This window comes from Nicotiana attenuata, chromosome 12 (genome assembly GCF_001879085.1).
Source record: "Nicotiana attenuata strain UT chromosome 12, NIATTr2, whole genome shotgun sequence".
Classification (NCBI taxonomy): Eukaryota; Viridiplantae; Streptophyta; class Magnoliopsida; order Solanales; family Solanaceae; genus Nicotiana; species Nicotiana attenuata.
The window spans coordinates 50,922,864-50,943,424 of record NC_032000.1 but is presented as its reverse complement, the minus strand read 5'-3'; the positions used below and the strand labels follow the sequence as shown (position 1 = coordinate 50,943,424).

The following is a 20,561-nucleotide window of genomic DNA, read 5'->3' as shown; positions in this document are numbered from 1 at the left end:
GGATTTAGTATTTTCTTAATGGGCGTGCTAAAAGGAAACCGGTCACTTATTGTGAACTGGAGGGAGTACTTTATAAGTACTTGAAGTGTTTAACCGGAAATAGGCTCCGTTGAGATGTTTGGTTGATCGTTTGGGACAGCTTAAAGGGGTGCTTTATGTATTTCGCCTTTTTTTTCAAAAGTTATTCTCAAATTCATTTAAGAAGACACAAACATGGTATATACAAAATATATATTATGATTAATATACAACTAGATTTTATATTTTGTTATTAAAGACACGGCTCTATTGAATAGACTATATTAATATTCACCATTTTTAGGAACTTATATATTTTTTTTTTGATATATATGTTCAATAACTCCAACACATTCTTTAATAATATTTACGTAATTTTTAAAATTGTATGTCTATGGATATAGATACACGCGCAAAGCACGTACCCTAAATCTAGTTTATAAAAAGCAGCAGTGTGCTTTAAATTTCTTGTTACGGAACTATTTTTGTCAAAAAAAAATTTTTAACGGGATCAAAATATGAATAATGGCACCAAAGAATCCTATTTATGCAAAGCTTCCTAACATGATTGGTGGGCTTGAATCCTGATTAATATATGGGAAATTATTACAAAGCACTATCTTTTAGTGGTAATTAGCTATTTATAAATACCATTTGTTATATTACGGATTGTAGATACGTTTTATGTTGTTATAAGATGTATTAGATGTATTTAAGCTACTGTATTCATGGGCGTGAAACATGGGATTACAGCTGGACAGATTATTGTATTCGACTGTATTCACGACGTGAAATAAGGGATTACACTGTTTTTAAACGGAAAGTGAATCAATTAACATAATAGACTCCTAATATAATTCAACAAACTCAATTATAACACACAAAATTTGTATTTCCTTGTATAAAAAAGATTCTCAACCGAAAAATACCCAAAAACATAGCAATCTTCCGAGAAATTATATAATATATCTGAATACATAAATTATATTAATTAAAAAAAACATATAAATATATTCATGGCATATAGCGAGACAATGACTACAATAAAATACATAGAATACAGCGGGATACATTGAAATACAATGAAAAAAAAGACAGTAAATACAATAAAATGCATGAAATACACAGATACATTGAATTACAATGAAAAAAGACAATGAATACAATGAAATACATGAAAATACAGCGTGATACTTTGAAAATACATTGAAAAGGAGAGGAGATTTTTGGGTATGATTGAGTCAAGTTCCATTGATTTTGGACCTAGACTGCCGTTTGAAACGGTGTTGCACCGTAAACTTTATGAATCTTGTACTAGCTATTTGTGCTGGTCGATAATGGGGTTCTTGCCCTGTTTTGGCGTTTGTTATGTCCAGGCGTGTGACAGGGGTTTTTTGGGGTAGGAAGCGGCTGGTTGCTGTGGCTGGAGATGGGGTGTTCTGGCCGCTGGTGTTGTTGGTGGAAGAGGGTGGACGACTGGAGGCTTGGGAGTGAAGATGAGAAGGAGTTTGGGTGGCTTAGGCTTAGAGGTTCTGGGGGGGGGGGGGTCACTGGCTCTTGGATTTTCCGGCGACTGATGGCTGGCGGCGCTGAGCAGTTGGTGGACTGGCGGCGGCTGCTTAGGGGCGTTGGATGCTGCTGGTTTTTGGGGTTCTCATGGTCTAGGGTGTGTGGAAGAAGTAGAAGGGGTCGCTGGTTATGAGATCGGCGAGCTGAGCCCTCAGTCGTGTTTTCAGAGAATGGGGAAGAGAATGGCATGTATCAAAGTAGAGAGAGAGAAAGAAAATAGTGTAACTGAATAGCGTATTTAGTGGCTTAGAGGTAGGAGGTAACCAAAATTAGATATGTTGCTATAAACATTAAAAGGTATCTATAGAATATAATTTTTTTAAATGATATTTATTTAAAATAAATAAGGTGTTAACCTTTGCTATAGGAGGTAAAAATTCTTTAATATATTTGGGCTGTTGGGCCTCAAATTGTTCTCCAATCTTCTACCGCTTTTTTTTTTTTTTTGCCTTATTTTTGAAAAATAGCCACTATCCTGGAGTTTCAAAATCCACAAATGAAACTTGGGGATCCAGGACAGCGGCTATATTTCAATCACAGAGGTTTATAAGTGGCTATTAAATACTCCCTTCATTTCAATTTACGTGAACCCATTTGACTGGGCACGAAGTTTAAGAAAACAAGAAGACTTTTGAACTTGTGTGTTAAATGAAGCACATATATTTTGTGTGGCTGTAAATCATTGCATAAAGGTAAATTGTTTCCAAATGGGAAAGAGGTCATCTTTTTTGCTACGGCTAAAAANAATTAATTAAAATTATCTCCAGTAGAAGGCAACGTGAGATTATATCTGTAAAAAAATCTATCTTAATAAAGCTTTATTCTATTACGTCATACAAAACTCGACAACAGGGATAATGTCTGTTTAAACTATATTTTTACAACGAAATTTTTTTAGTTTACTTACTGATTGTCTTTTGTCCTACCTATGATCTAACGAATAATCATTACTATTATTTTTATATTACATAATCATTATTCTCATCTATCTTTAAAATTTTGATGACGCTCGCCGAATTATAATAATGCAAACTTCTTATTAGCCCCTAGTTGTTGGCATGCTGATTTTATGTATATCCATTTTAATACGGTTTGATTGCCTGGAAATAGGAAAAATAGTTTTTTTTTTTCGTTTTTTAAATTTTTCTTTATGGACATTTTGTGCAAGAAACGCCTCCAATCAAGCGTTGTGAAAAGTTTAGGGAATCTAAAACAATTTTTTTTAGTTTTCTTTTCCTTTCTTACAAATGTATAAAAAGAGTATACGTTCTTAATTTACTACAGAAAATTTCAAGAAATAGACAAATGAAACTTGGGGATCCAGGACAGCGGCTATATTTCAATCACAGAGGTTTATAAGTGGCTATTAAATACTCCCTTCATTTCAATTTACGTGAACCCATTTGACTGGGCACGAAGTTTAAGAAAACAAGAAGACTTTTGAACTTGTGTGTTAAATGAAGCACATATATTTTGTGTGGCTGTAAATCATTGCATAAAGGTAAATTGTTTCCAAATAGGGAAAGAGGTCATTCTTTTTTGCACGGACTAAAAAGGAAATAGGTTCACATAAATTAAAACGGAGGGAGTATTATATTAAAAAACATTGAATTGCAGATATTGCGAACATGTAGTAGCTTTTTCGCCTAAATCAGTCAGTTTCTATGATATCTTTGTTGTAAGCAAATGTCAGTCTTATGATAATTCATGTATTATATTCTTATTTTTTAGTTATTTCTTCTTCTTCTTTCCCTTCTCATATTTCTGCGTCTATTTGGTAAAATGAATCCTCTTACGTGGGAGAGTGTATGTTAATGGCTAAGAGTCCGTTTAGTCAAGCTGCCAAAAATTATTTACTTTAAAAAGCGCTTTTATTCAAAAGTGCTTTATGAAAAAGTACTTTTGCAAAATAAGTAGTTTGTGTTTGGCCGATTCGTTTGAGTAGTGTTTTTTTTTTTTGGTAACAATGTGAATTACCATTAACTTCAAACATCATATACACTTATAGAGCACCTGATTTTCAGAATAGAAATTAGGCCTCCAACAAACAACAAAAAAAAACTAGTTACAAGTAAGTAGTCGTATGAACTCCCTACATTTCTGAGCTTTCCTAAAAATATATAGTAAATCTATTCTTTCTAACACTTCTCGTTTGATTTGTACAACTATCTCGTCTGTTTTTATAATCCTACTCTGAAATTTTTTTGTGTTTCTAGCTCTCCATGTATAGTATATCCTTGCTAAGTGTACTGCAGCTATGACCTCTTTCCTGAATTGCTTCCAGTGCTTGTTTTTGATCTGCTCCAGCATTTGCCTCACTCCTGTATTTTGTTCATCATGCCTTGTCCATCTGCTCAGTTCATGTTTTACTGCTCTTGTCCATTCACATTGTAAAAATAAATGCCCCTGAGTTTCCATTACATCTTCATTACACAACATGCACTTGACATTATCAACCCGTATATTCATTCCAACCATTCTATCCTTTGTCAACAATTTTCCTAGTGTTGCCAACCATCCTATGAACCTGTGTTTTGGTTGAGCTACTGCTGACCATATCAAATCAGCAAGCTTCATTTTTTGTTGTTTCCCAATTAGTGCCATATAACTTGAATTTATAGAGTACTCCCCAGTAAGGTTGAGAACATATTTGCCCTGTGAGAACCACTCTCTCATCAATTCTTTGACTGCATTTAATTTTCTCCAGTACCAGCTGCTATCTGTTGGTGGAGAGTGAGTCCATATGTCTGAATTGGTCTTCATGTACACTCCATGAACCCACCTTACCCATAAAGATTCCTTGTTAAGTGCCAACTGCCATATCAATTTCCCAACTGAGGCTATGTTCCATTCACTGAATCCCTTGATGTTTAGCCCACCCATATTTTTTGGACAACAGACTTTCTCCCATGCCACCAAAGCCACCTTCCTCATTTCTTCCTTTTTTCCCCCACAGTTATTCTCTGCATAATCTATCTACTCCTTTCACTACACTTTGAGGAAGGATGAAGACATTACCCCAGAAGCTATGAATTGAGAATAGCACGGCATTCACAACTTGGAGCCTTCCAGCATAGGATAATTGTTTGGAGTAGGTAACATTGATTCTTTGTGTAATTTTCCCAATAAGCATCTGACAATTCATCTTGTTCCATCTCCTAGGTGATAGTGGCAATCCTAGGTATTTGATAGGAAATTCTCCCTCTGTGAACTTAGTTCTTCTCAGCAGCTATTGTTTAAGTTCATCTTCTACTCCAGCTATAAAGATGTTTGATTTCTCCATGTTATCAACCAACCCTGTCACTCTACTGAAATGATCTAGTGCCTCCACCACTCTATTTACTGAGCTGATATTACCTTTGCAGAATATCATCAAATCATCAGCAAAAATCATATGAGTCAACTTGCTATTCTTGCACATAGGGTGGAATCTGAAGTCTGGTAGCCTGCTTATAGTACTCAGTGTTCTTTATAAGTACTCCATGACTAGGAAAAATAACAATGGTGACATTGGGTCACCTTGCCTCAGTCCTCTCTTGCCTTCAAAGTAACCATGTAAATCCTTCCCCATTTACTTTGACTGTGAACTTTGCAGTAGAGACACAAGTCATTGTCCACTGTATGAATCTGTCTGGAAAGCCATATTCTCTCATTGCTTCCTCTAGAAACTCCCAGCTCACCATATCATAGGCCTTTCTTAGGTCAATCTTCATTAGGCACCTTGGTGTAGTTTTCCTGTTATAATGTCTCAAAAGGCCATGGCATATTAAAACATTGTGCATCATTGATCTACCTTGTACAAATGCTGATTGGTTTTCTGCAACTATGTGGTTGACTACAGATTTTAATCTAGAACACAGCATCTTTGATATGCATTTGTATAACACAGTGCAGCATGCTATAGGTCTGAACTGGCTTGCATTCTCAGGAGCCTCCACCTTAGGAATCAGTGCAATATTTGTAGAGTTGATTTGTCTCAGCAATTTCCCATTATGAAAAAACTCTAGTACTACTTCTGTTAGTTCATTTCCACTATTGACCATGCAGCTTTGAAAAATCCACTCCTATATCCATCTGGACCAGGACTTTTATTGCTGTCAATTTGAAACATGGCTTGCTTCACTTCCTTCCTCACAAATGGTTGTATTAATTCCTCTTGTTGATTGCCTGTTAGTCTGCTTCCATTCCTGATTATACTCCTGAAAGTCTTCACTCTATCAGTTGATGTTCTTCCTAGTAAGCTTTCATAATATTCAACAAATGTATCTGCTATTTTGTCTGGATCTGTTTTCCAGTTCTCTGTACTATCTTTTATCTGTGTGATTGCCTGCTTCAGTTTCCTGTGCTTGATTACTGAGTGAAAGTACTTGGTATTGTCATCTCCCAATCTTATCCATGTGGCTTTACTCCTTTGTTGTAAGTACTCTTCAGCTAAATAAGAAGATTCCCTGAATTTCTTATATGTTGCAGCTTCAACTTGTTGGTACTCCACTTTTGTTGGATCCCTCTGCAATTGTTCTTGTGCCATCTTTAGCCTTTCTCTAGCTTCATTTGTTTCTGTCATTATATTGTTGAATGCCTGTGTATTTAAAGCTCTAAGTCCCTTCTTTAACATCTTCAGTTTTTTAACTACCTTGAACATTGTACACCCTTCCATACTTATCCCCCAACCTTCTCTAACTACCTTCAAGAAATTTGTATGCTTTGCCCAATTGTTGCAGTACTGAAAAGCCTTCTTTGTTCTTTGCCTTTCTTCTACCATGTACACCTTAGCAGGACAGTGATCACTTATACCTTCATTCAAAAACCTTGCAGCACATTCTGGCATGGTATTGAGCCACTGATTATTTATAAAGATCCAATAGTGCTTTTTGCAAGCTGTATTTGGCCAATTTTTTAAAAAAACACTTTTAAATATCAAATTACGAAAAAGGAGAGTAAATGTTCAATTTGCGATTACTATTATTTAGAAAAGAAAAATAAATTTAAACATTTTTTAGAAAAGAATTCCATTAAAATATAAAATGTAAAGTAAAAATATAAATTATTAATATAATATAGTTATTCCAAAATAATAATATTAAGTGTTTAGTATTACTTATTATTTACATGATAATTTAAATATGTCAAAATACATCATTCAATATAAATATAAAATGTACTCTTAGGAATAGGAGAAAGAGAATAAAAATGTAATTAAAATAAAAAAGAGAATAAATGTATAGCAGAAATAAAAAATAAAATAAAAAGGAAAAGAAAAAGGAAAAGGAAAAGAAAAATTAAATTAATGAGGGATAATTTAAAAAATATAAATTTATTATAAGATTATTTTTGTCTTGAATAAATTAACTTTCTGCATCTGCTTTTTGGAAGAAGCTAGAATTTTTAGCTTCTCCCCAAAAGCAGAAAAACTGCTTCTGCTGCTGCTCAAAAGTACTTTTTCATTTGGCGAAATACATAAACGGCCCCTTCAAGTTGTCCTCAACGGTCAGCCAGACACCTCAACTGACCCATTTATCATTTTAACACTTCTTCTCCACTAAAGTATGACCTCGTGAACACGCTGACATGGCAAAGTGTGTGCTTTACACTTAATTCTAAGCGCGTAAAACCCTCAAAATTAAGGTTTTTTTTTATTTAACTTTATTTTGTATGGGTCCCATTATATTTTATTTTCCAAACATTAATTTCACTTTCTTCCCAAAATATTCCATCTTCACCAAACTTCTTCCTTCCATCATTAATCCACCCCCTCCGACATAAGCCTCCAAATAGTTACAATGAACGTAGGATTCCCAACAATGAGAAGATATCAAAAAAGGATTTGGAGATTAACATAGCAGAAGGTGAAATCCCAAGAAACAACGTCATCGTGAAACCACCATTGAAACCAGCCACTAAAACTCCAACCAAGCTACTGAAAATCACCAAAAACTGCCCCTTTCATCACAAAATTCCACTGCCCATAACCTCCAGAGCTTCGCCTAATTCCTTCAAGCCAAAACTAGTTCCAAATGCTAAAATTATAAATGCTGCAGAATTAATTGGAGAAAGCATTGAGACAAAGATGAAGGATGAGGAATCGATCCTAAATGGGGAGTTTATAAAAGAGTTGTACCCCACAGATCGGAAGCGACCTTTTTCAGTTGCTGGATCGCCAAAGCATGACTTATATGCTGCTGATTTTGGTTGATTCCAGTAGAATCGTTACGCTCAGATTTGCTCGGAGATTAATTTTCCGGCGAGAGAGGAGTTGCGCTGGTTTGAAGGAAGGTGGATTTGAAGGAAGAAGATGAAGGGGGTGGGGTGGCACTGGTTTTGGGCGGAAGAAGAAGATGATGTTGGTTGGGGGAGAGGGGGGGGGAGAAGGGGGTGGCACTGGTTTCGGGCGAAAAAGAGATGATGTTGGTTGGGGAGAGGTGGGGGGGGGGGTAGGGAGTGGGGTTGGCACTGGTTTTGGGCGGAAGGAGAAGATGAAGTTGGTTGGGGGGGGGAGGGTTTGCGCTGTTTGGGCTTTTTTTTTATTTCTTAAATGAATTTTCATTTTTTGTTTATTATATGTGTCAAATTTCTATTTACAAATTACATGTGTCATTCATTAATTGGCTCATTTGACACGTCATTAGTGAGTGCAATTCACGTATATGATCTGTTGCACTCGAGTGTTTATTTGATCTGGTTAATGGACACTTGAAGTGTCTAAAAGGTAAAGAGTTTAGTTGAGGTGTTTGTCTGGTCGTTGTGGACAACTTTGAGGGGCCGTTTATGTATTTCGCCTTTTTATTTTGGCCAAATACCTTAAATTTTTCAAAAAGTACTTTTTTGACCAAAAAAGTAATTTTGGCCTCCTAGAAGCTTGGCCATACAGGCTCTAAATGAGCTTAATTGCTTTGATTTCTAAGCCTAAAATTAATTTATGTTAAATCTTCACAGTTGAACAAAAGTTATTGGCACCCAATTCGAGACAACTTACATTTAAAATATATCCATTGGTCGGAGCCGGAACCAAAGAATAGTTCTTTTGGACTCAAAATACTTTTTTAGGTGAAAAAAAACATAGTTATCAAAATATATAAAACGCGGTTATGAACCATATTTTACCTTAACGGCCGTTGGGACCTTAAGGTAAAGCGCGGTTTGTTACTGCGTTTCATATAAAACGCGTTAATGAATCGCGCTTTACCTGGAAGCTGATAAGACGACTATATAAAGCGAGGTTCATTACTGCGTTTTATATAAAACGCAGTAATAAACTGCGCTTTACATATATAAATAATCGTCCCCTTCCCTTTCCCCCACGTTCTGCACAGAATCCCTTCCCCCCTTTGTTTAAAAAATTCCAGCGGTCCACCCTCCCCTTCATTAACAACCCCAAAAGCTCGTTGGACCCCACCCGTCCCGTAAAAGGTAGATATTGTTGGTCCCACATCCTAGCCAAGCCTTCTATTGTTGTGGGTTGCTTATTTCTGAGTCAAATTTTCAAATCTTCAACTTTCCAAAAAACATAAATCGAGGTATTCTGATTTAGTTTATGTCCAAACTCGTACAAAAAATGCACATTAGTTGTTTTCAATATGTTGTATATTGTATTGTATTTTTTTTTGCGATTAAATTGGTATGTTATTTTTATCCGGACTAAGATATTAATGTTGTAAAAAAAATATGTAAAAATTGTGAAATCATTATTATTTGTTAATGAAAATGTTAATAAATTACTATTACTGTTTTATATGTATTTTTGTGAATGTTTTGTGATTACAATGTATTTGTTGTGTTTTGTCTGGTTTATATTATTTATTTGCTTAAAGACTAGTAATATAGTGTCCTTTTAGGGTAGTAAAATATAATACCTTTTAGCGTAGTAAAATGTAGTGCCTTTTAGCGTAGTAAAATGTAGTGCCTTTTAGCGTAGTTTTTCTGTAGTTTAAGTATCTCTTATACTCAAAAATACATCAAAATAACTGATAGAAACTCTGTCCAATTATAGTCAACATATAATTGGTGCTACTGGACCGTAAATATCGAGCCTGGAACCCATATATGAATATTTAATAATTAAATATTGTATAATTATAAAAAATAATTATTTAATTTACAAACAAACATATAAAATTATAAAACTAACATGTAAAATAATAAAACTAAAAAAATAGAAGAATTTAGGATAATTGGTGCTATTGGGCTCCAAATATCGAGCCTGGAACCGATATGTGAATATTTAATTATAAAAATTAATTATTTAATTTACAAACTAACATACAAAATTATAATAAACCTAACACATGCAAGAATTCAGGATATCTTGGTGCTACTGGGCCGCAATATGGAGCCTGGAACCCATATATGAATATTTAATTATAAAATATAATTATTTAATTTACAAACTAACATGTAAAATAATAAACTAACACATAGAAGAAATTAGGATAAATTGGTGCTACTAGGCTCCAAATATCGAGCCTGAAACCCATATGTGAATATTTATTTATAAAAATTTATTATTTAATTTACAAACTAACATATAAAATTATAAAACTAACACATAGAAGAATTCAGGATAAATTGGTGCTACTGGGCTCCAAATATCGAGCCTAAAACCCATGTGTGAATATTTATTTATAAAAGTAAATTATTTAATTCACAACCTAACATATAAAATTATAAAACTAACATGTAGAAGAATTCATGATAAATTGGTGCTACTGGGCTCCAAATATCGAGCCTAGAACCCATATGTGAATTTCTAATAATTAAATATTGTATAATTATAAAATTTAATTATTAATTTACAAACTAACATATATAATTATAAAACTAACATGTAATTAATGTTGTTATTTACAGTAGACGACATGGAGGCGCCGTCTATTCATCCCGGACCTGCCAGCGATGAGCTACTGTCTTCATAGGGCGATCATAGGTCCGCCCACATATGGGAGGGTGAGTTACTAACCCAGACTCTCCGCGTCAGGAGAGTGGACGACATGTGGGACTTTCTGCATGACAGAGTACTCCATGACCGTGTAGTCACACGCCTGCGGGATACGAGTTTCTACAGGATTTTGGAGATCGGGCGGCTGCAGCTCGATTGGTCTTTGGTCACGGCCTTGATAGAACGGTGGCGACCGGAGACGCACACATTCCACCTGCCCATTGGCGAGGCTACCATCACACTGCAGGACGTGGAGGTTTTATATGGGCTTCCCGTTGATGGACACCCCGTTACTCTGCCGCCTGGCATGAGGGAGATGACACGTGTGTAGTACCTGGACATGCTGTAGCGACACACTGCTTTTCGACAGTGGTTGGAGGCATTTCATCCTGAGATCGATGGCGATACACCGGATTATCATGTTGACCGATATACGAGGTGCTGCTACTCCTTATGTTTGGAGGGGTCTTGTTCCCGAACACTTTGGGAAACCTAGTCAGCTTGAGATTTCTTCATCATCTTGAGCTGCTAGATGATTTACCCTAGTACAGCTGGGTTCTGCTGTTCTCGGTTACTCGCACAGGCAGATGTGCCGGGCGAGCATGGGCACCCAGCATGACGTTGCTGGATTTTTGCCGCTACTACATGTGACAACATATTCGAATACTCTATTCATTTTAACATACCTAGTAAAAATATATCTTAAATTTTACGTCAACTTTTTATGTTAGGTTTGGGCCTGGGAGCGGTTCCTGCAATTACAGCCACCTCTACTACCATTAGATCCGGATGTACCACCTCTGTTGCTCCCTCAAGCTAGGAGGTGGGTTCTCCGGCGGGGATATATGCGCGAGTACAAGGCTCGGCATAATCTCTCCTTGTTAAGGGATATATTGGATTTGCTGGATGGCGCACAGGTAAATGTATATCTAAGTTTACTTGTCATAGCTTCAAACACAAGTTGCGTATACTGACATTTTCTGTTCTTAATTAATAGTTCATCTGAACGCCATACAGTGACCAGTTGATAGTTGGCTTGCCCTGTTATTGCTCGGTCGGGCGACTTATGTGGGGCTCTTCCGTCCTGTTGTTCTGCCTTGATATTCTGGAGCATCATGCCACCGAGCGGGTACTTCTCCAGTTTGGCCGTCCACAGCTCTTACCGACGCAGCCCACCTGGGAGACCATACATTACCAGTGGGATGATCGTACCAGGGTGGACGACGCATTTTTGGCATGGCTACAGGAGCAGATATTTACTTGGGACCGGCAATCTGACCTGATTCCGCCCCCCCCCCCCCCCCTTTCACCGAGTCGACTGGATACTGAGCATGATTACATGGGCTGGTACCGTGGTGTTACCCGACTTATCATCGGGAATCCCATTCATCGAGTTGTGTCGGTACGTTTCATACGCCGGGAGGCACGAGGCACTAGTATGTTATTTGGTATTCTTACTTATAACTGTGATCTAGCGTTCCGTAATTTATATTTTACATGTTGTGCAGGCTATTGGCTTACATTTAGTCCACCAGTTGGGACTGCAGATGCAGCTGTATGCCGGCAAGGGAGCGGTCGCTTTGCACGAGTATGGCCGGCAGGTTACAAAGTTGGCTGCTCGGACAATGTATCGAGCCAGAGAGGACGATCTCTTAGAGCACGTCCCTGCTTATGTGGCGCCAGAGCACTACCATCGAGGTAGGCCTGTCCCACGAGCTAGGGGACGACGAGGCAAGGTTGTTCCACGAGACAGGGGCGCCCCACGAGGCAGTGCGGTCCCACGGGGTCGTGGGGGCCGGCGAGGAGGTGGTCCCCAGCAAGGGGGCGTTGAGGCACCTGTTCAGGCACCTGTTGAGGATGTTGGAGCTGATATGCGAGGTGACCTCCATCAGCCAAACGAGCATCCCAGCAGCATGTCGTCGTATAGCCTTCAGTTGGCGTTCACTCCAGCCGCATCGCAAATGATCCCGTCAGATCCATTGTTGATCACGGGAACGAGCATTACCGGAGATGATTGGGAGCAGATGTTTTCAGGCCCATCGACCGTTGTTGAGGATCGGCCGACCCGAGATGTGGATGGTGGGTGCCGGCTTAGTTATGACTCATCGTCGACAGGTGGTGTGGATCTTCCACAGGCGCAGGTATGTTTGTATTACTATTAAATTTAAATATGCTTTTATCTCATTGATTCGCAATAAATAACTTTATAATTTTCTTATTAAGGCTTCATCCCAGCCCTTCACGGAGGAAACTTTGTGCGATGCTGAGCAGGATGCGATGGATGCTTATATTCAGGAGTCCGATGAGACCATGGTAAGAAATTTTTTTTGACTTAACACGTACATTACTAATATATATTTTCATATACTGAGCTGACTTATTCTTTTGTAGGTTGCTGATGGACTGACGGCCCCTTCTACCTATCCTGCCAGCACTACTGACGATCATGCTGCAGCGCATCCTCCGATAAAGAGGCGACGTGATGAGGATGATCTTGATAGCATAGCCGGGCAGGATGGGATGCGCCTCAGGCCAGCGGCTGCGTTGAAGCACATAGGCTGTAGGACACATTTTGATTTTCTTTTTTTGTATTTTATGTACGGTATGTAAATATTATTTTCTATAAATAATAACAATAATTTTTTATGTTTACATATATGCGCATCATGTTTTTATTTCTCCATTTCTTCTTTATTTTAACATACAACACAAACACAAACATAGAAACTTAACATAATTTAAATTCATTACAACTAATTAAAACACATGACACAGGAAACATAAGATAAACTACTACACTCAACACATACATGTTATTGTTTAGTCACGACCGCCTAGTATTCTCTGCTCCAACCACTTAAATTTCTCTTCCAGCTTATTTTCTTCTTCTTCCACCTCTTTGAGTTTCTCCTTCAACTCCGCAATTTCTCGTTTATATTCTCATTCATATTCCTACTATTTTTTGGTCAAATCATGAAAATACTGCAAAGATCGTTTGTAGCATTCCTGCTGACAGGGTTCATCAAGCCATACTTCAAAATTGCAAAAAATTCCGTTGTTGCCTCCAAACCTGTTCACACACATCCAGTATCTGCGCCCAACTTGACCATCATCCCAACAGTCCGCCATCATACAGCGTTGCCACATTGGCACATTGGTACACATACGGTCAGACATTTGTTAAAGCGAAAAAAACTCTACTTTTATGGAAAGTTTTACTATTTGTTATGGTTAAGCACAGAAAATAACTAGAATGCGCCCGTTATTTATAGGCAAGGCAACACACATAACGTAGTATTTAACCGCGCTATATATATTCACACAAAACGTAGTATTTAACCGCGCTATGCTTGGCGTGTTAAAGATTCTTTCTGATACAAAACAGTTTTTTCGCAGTCGGGCAGCTTTTCAGATTAGCAAGACAATACACAAAACGTAGTATTTAACCGCGCTATATATATCCACACAAAATATAGTATTTAACCGCGTTATGCTTGGCATGTTAAAGATTTTTTCTAATACAAACCAGCTTTTTCGCAGTCGGGCAGCTTTTCATATCGACAAGACAACACACAAAACGTAGTATTTAACCGCGCTATATATATTCACACAAAACATAGTATTTAACCGCGTTATGCTTGGCATGTTAAAGATTTTTTCTGATACGAAACAGCTTTTTCGCAGTCGGGCAGCTTTTCAGATCAATAAGACAACACACAAAACGTAGTATTTAACGGCGCTATATATATTCACTTATTTATCAAACATCTTCCTCCTCTGACAGTGTAGTTTTCTGATAATTTTAGAGTAAAACTCGAAAGTGAACGTAAAAATTTTCCGTTTTTAATCCAATACTATTTTTGATTACATAATTTTATTTGATACATCTTGCAACATAAACAAGTACATACACTTATTACAAAAAACATTACGAAAATAAAACATTACGTATATCCTTGATAGTTGGGCACATTAGATGAACTTGCACTAGGAGCTGGATTACCACCGCCACCCAAACCAGATGAAGGACATTTACGGCGGCCGTGTCCTGTTTCCGAGCATATGTCACATCTACGCGCATAAACGTTATCACCAACATCCATTTGGTTCCGTATACGCTTTCTCTTTTGCACATGTAGCTTGCACAAATAGTTCTTGTTACACAACATTTTTAAGTGGTTCCAGCGGCCAATAATGCTCAGCACCCACTGGCTGCAACTGCCCACTATATGTGTTTAAGTATGCAGCAACACTGTATTGCCTATCAACATAGTTGGTTGGCCCTAAACCTGTATGTTGAAAGCACTTCATGGCATGTGAGCACGGCATGTGGTAGATGGACCATTTCCCACAAGAACACAACATGCTGGCTTCATTTATGGTGTGTGCATTATTTCCCCGGTGTTGACGGATAGCGGTGCGAACTTCAAAAACACCCTGGTCATCATCATACTGTCAAAATGAATGCCAATGTGCTCGCTTCTTGTATTTCTCAAATCTTTTCATCGGTATTGGCATAAATTCATCACCCCTCTCCATCAATTCCGATGCACCTCTATGCCTTTCAACAAACCTCTCCGCCATCTATTTGAATGTCATCCGGACCATGGCAGTGACAGGCAATCCACGTGCAGACTTCAATAACCCGTTGAAAGACTCTGACACATTTGTAGTCAGGGTTCCCCATCGTCTGCCACCATCAGCATGCAATGTCCACTTGTGAAGCTCATGTAGCATCAACCAATTATAGGCACTTTCGTCTAACTGCCGGATCGATGCCATACGCCTCCTGAATTTGCACTGCTAGTGATCAATTGCAGCCATCCACATTAAATCATGCAAGTCCTTGTTGGAATATTTCTTCTAGAAATTGGCCTTCAGGTGCCTCACACAGTAACGGTGATATGCATAGGGTTCCTGCCATTCAGGCAAATGCTCTACAGAACTTAATATACCACCATGCCGATCAGATATTAGACAAATACCTAAACGTTATTTGACAACGCGCTGCTTCAAGTGGTTAACAAAACGTCCACGTCTCTTGGCTTTCATTGGCATAGATGGCAAAAGCTAGTGGAAATATTTTTCCATTGGCATCTACTGCAACGACGATCAAGAGCTTAATATCATACTTTCCGTAGACATGAGTACCGTCTATGGAAATTACCGGACGGCAATGCGCAAAACCATCAATTGTTGGTTAAATGCCCAGAACACGTATCTGAATATATATTTCGGTATTCCTGCACTCTGCTCAACCTTCCATTCAACAACAGTCCCTGAGTTAAAGTGTTTCAGTACGGCCATGTACCTGGGTAGAGATGCAAATGACTTATCCCAGTCACCATAAACAATTTCAAATGCACGTTTGCGCTCGAGATATGCCTTTCTTTTGGTATTAGTACACCCATATTCCTGGTGGATGAGTGTAATACACTCTTTGATCTTGTACCTAATGGACACTTCCAAGTGTGGAATCACGACAAGAGAAATCAAGTCAACATCCAAGTTGAAGTGATTCCCATTGAATGTGTCCATTTCACAAACGTGGATGCCAATATATTTACCCACTTTCCACAACCATGTTTCCTTCTTGGTCGCACGCAGCATCCAGTGACAACCCGTAAATCATCTACGGCAAACAACCTTGTATACCTCCGGACTTGATTCCCATACCGTCACCTCACAACACTCTCTTAAGATGTACATTTGACAAGCCCTGGTTAGGAGAGCTTTATCGGGAAAATACATGCCCTTTGCCAGCACCCTTGGTCTAGACTCATCCCACATTGCTGACCGAATTTCGTCAAGATCCCCTGTGAGGGAATCCACATCCGGCATACTTGGCAAATTATCAAGGTAGGGAATATGCCTTGAATGAAGCGGCACGTGGGACTCGTACACTCTTGGTCTAACGGGAGGTGGAGCATGCTCCCTCGTTAGCTCAGGTTCGACATTCACTTCCTCCCCATCATCACCCTTGACAGGGAATGGTGTGTCATCTCCAGACTCATCGGCATTGTTGTCATAATCACTATTATCTTCCTGACTCTGCGCATCTGCCAAATCCCGAGTAAATACGTCGTCTACGGGCAACTGAGTGAGGCCAGGACCATCAAGTTGCTCGTTTTCACTGCACAAACAACAAAATTATAAGCTACTCAATTGATAAATACTTTACATATAGCTATATCACTTCACTTACAAGTCGTAATGTGTTTACATTCCATGATGGACATTATCCTGTTGGTGATGACTCCCGAATAGACCACCGTGATCCAACACTCCAAAACTACGCAAATTCCAACTGGGCGTGGGGTCATAACTTGTAAAATTCATATTTGGACAGTACCACTTGTGGAATATATGAGTGTTAATACAAATTCAATGCAACAAAAATAAATATCATAACACAAAGGAAAATTGAAGTTTACTAGTCGTCTTGTGGATTATGTAAAGTAGGAGAGAAATTATTTCCTCGCTCCTCGTTCGCCCGTGGAGATAAGTTTAGATCCGGCCAAACTCTTTCAGTCGGAACCTGTTAGGCTAAAACTGCTCCAGAATAACCACTTGATGATTGAGGGTTATCCCTGCTTTGCGAAACATCATTATTGCGAACGTCTTCAACCTTCACGTATATTTCCAACATTTTTATCAAAATAAGTTCCTGGTATTCATCCGGGGTTCTCAAAAAATCTCTAAGAGTTTCGTCATCCTCGATGTTAAACTCAACGTAACAAGCAACCCCTTGCGGAGTCACAAAATACGGATATCTTCCGGTTATTTTAAGATTCACCGAACGTTTGCTCAACTTCATTTTATTGCATAACAACGATACCAGTCTATCGTACTCCATTGTAAGTGGCAACATAACATGACTCTGTGGAGATAAACTATAGCTCACTGAGTTATTCGCCACCACAACCTCACCCCTCCCCCCCCCCCCCAATATAATGAAACCCTTACTTTTCGCTCTTCAGACATTATGAAAAAAGTTTGAGAATTGAACAACAAGAAAAATTTATCACGAAGTACAAGTATTTCTGAAAGATTTTTCTCAAAACCCTTAACGCCTTTAAATAAGGCAATGCCCAATCCGGGGGGCGAGGGGGGGTCAAATTTTTGGAAGTAAAACGTTAAAAAGGGCGTTTTACATATTTGAATTATTGTTATGTTAGTTAAGCGCAGAAGAGTTATTGGTGGGCCCACAAAACATGTAAAGCGCGGTTTATTACTGCGTTTTATATAAAACGAAGTAATGAACCACGCTTTATATATCCGTCTTATCAGCTTCCAGGTAAAGCCGGTTCATTAACGCATTTTATATAAAACATAGTAACAAACCGCGCTTTACCTTAACGTCCCAAACGGCCGCTAAGGTAAAACGTGGTTCATAACCGCGTTTTATATATTTTGGTAACTATATTTTTTTTCCAACTAAAAAAGTATTTTGAGTCCAAAATAACCACATTTTGGTTCCGGATCGGACTCTCCATTGATTTGCTGATGAATTACAGCTATCAAAGGGTACTCAATTCCTATTTACCTTCTACTTTTTAGACATTTAATACTCATACCAGTGCACCCCAAAACTAATTCATTGGGTACGTATTATTGTTCATAAGCAGATTTATCGAGTAACTTGGTGTATCAAAATTTATAATAGATAAATAATATTGCCTACCCTTTTTAGTTCCGTATAAATTTGAACCATAAAGCTTAAAATAAATCCTAAATTTAATTTTATCATGGATCATCTAATTTAATTCTCTTTTGCTATAGCCGTAAAGTATTTTCTTGATTAAATCTCTCTACAATAAATAAATAGTACGGACGAATTTTCGAGTTTCTTTTTTCTTCTTCTTTTCTTAATGTTTAGGTGTCGGTATTTGACTTTGACTTTTTCATGTCAAAAGGTGCCACGCGGCACGCACTACCCTGTATCCTGCTAATATTGGCCGTACTACTTGAGAATAATATTTAAAAAATTGAATTCAAGAGAATAATCATGTTATTTTCGTATAAAACTTCACTTCCCCTCCAAGTTTCCAAAAATATTCTTGGTTTTTCCACTTTCAAATGTCACCGACGCCATGAATTTCAATTCCCCACCACCATTTTCCCAACTGTCGTTCAAGACAATTCACATTTAAAATAAAAAAATTATACAAGTTACAGATTCAATTGAACTCAATATTTCTGCTACGAAATATGAATATTTGTGCAATAATTATTGAATTTAAAAAATATTATATTTTAAAAAAATCTATCCTGGTGCACAAAACATTTCGCATTCACGCAGGATTCGGAGAAGGGCCGTACACTAAGGGCGTGATGTGGACAACCTACCTTAATACAAGTTTAGTGGTGGCTTCCACCGTTCGAACACATGATTTATAAATGACGTGATCTACCCTAATGTAATTTTACTGTTGCTCTAAGGTTTCCCTCCAAAATATTATATTTTTAATGCTATAATTTTAAAAGTACAATACGTTCAAAAATAAAAGTTTTTAATGCTGATCCATTAAGGTTAAATCTTGAATTTACCTATGGTACTACCTAAACCAACCCCCACACCAACTTCCTCTAAGTCAAAGGAAAATGATGATTTAAAAGAATGTTAATTTAATTAATTGCATGTTAAGGAATGACATATAGTCTGAATTAATTCAAACGCTTAAGCAGACATTTTCTGTTCTCACAAAAAATGTAATGTCTAAAATAAAAAAATGTTAAAACCTCATCAAGTCAATGAGACGAAGAGTACTTGTGTGTGAATTTATTGATCATTTTCCAACAAAAGTGGCATAGACCAACTATGACCATTTATAAAATCCACCAAATACTTCCACTTTGTGTCTTTTCTATCACTTTTTACACAAAGATTCATAAATCAACAACCCTAAACAATATAAAATCCACAAAGTATTATAACCACCTTGTTTTTCTGTCACTTTTTACACACAACATTCTCAACTCAACAATGGTGAATATATTTCATTTCATCTTCTTTTTTCTCCTTGTTAACTCTTCAAGATCACTTCAAGCAATCCGGCATCCGGCACAAGTTTCCGGTACGCCGGCGGCAAGAAAAGTACAAGTTTTTCTACCTTTGGCTAGTGCTCCGGCTGCTCAAGATTTTGAGTCTTCTAAGAGGAGAACTCCTACTGGATCAAATCCTTTGCATAACAAGAAAAGATAGACGATAATGTCCAGACCAGCTTGCACGCATCTTGATTTTTCCATCGGGATATGTTATTTCCTATCAGCATAAATACTGAATATATCTGTTCTACAAGACTTGACAGATAAGAAGGAATTACCTAGTGTTTTTTTAATTATGACAAAGGCTTATACTTGTAGAGTTGTTTGTTTGAAGGGTTTATCTGAATTTAAGGTATAGAAATGTTAGTTTCATTCTTTAATTAATCAGTATGTTTGTTAATTTGGAATATGGATATTGGTGATTCACCAAAAAAAAAAAAAAAAAAAAAAATAATCACCAAGCGCAATTTTGTACAAAAGCTAGCTACCTAGCTTAATCGTAGATTTATATTTTCTTGTATATTCATAGTCTGTTTCACTTATTACTGTAATTTACTGTCAGTTGATCAGTTATCTTAAGGTATGTAAACTTATATATGCAAAGAATAGTGGTACTCTATGTGATATATTTCATTAGTATAGTGCAGAAAATTTTGATTTGATCATTATATGCAATTTCTCTATGGTGACATATGTTTCTTGCAATTATCGCATTTTAATTACTTCAAAATAAATATTTAGTAGTTCTCCAATCTTGCTTGATAATGGACATTTTGGCAAGAAACCAAAAACAAAATGAATATTTTGGATTTGAAAGAGTTAAGACAAGCATCTCTCTCTCAGTACATTTGCATATATAAACTTTCATCAAAATAGTGTCAAATAATTTCATAAAAATTTGTTTTCTGTTGTCTATTGTATCAAAATTGTTCTTGAAGTGATAGATGAATTTTAAAAAGAAACGCATTCGATCATATACGACTATAAAACCTTT

At 37.3% G+C, this 20,561-nt stretch overlaps 1 protein-coding gene across 1 annotated transcript; it reads right to left on the bottom strand.

Moving 5' to 3' along the window:
* Positions 4,817-5,450, bottom strand: LOC109236124. Its single transcript, XM_019402341.1, has 2 exons — positions 5,140-5,450; positions 4,817-5,033 (listed from the first exon to the last, which is right to left on the bottom strand). Exons 1-2 carry the CDS (start codon positions 5,448-5,450, stop codon positions 4,817-4,819), a joined length of 528 nt encoding a protein of 175 aa, XP_019257886.1.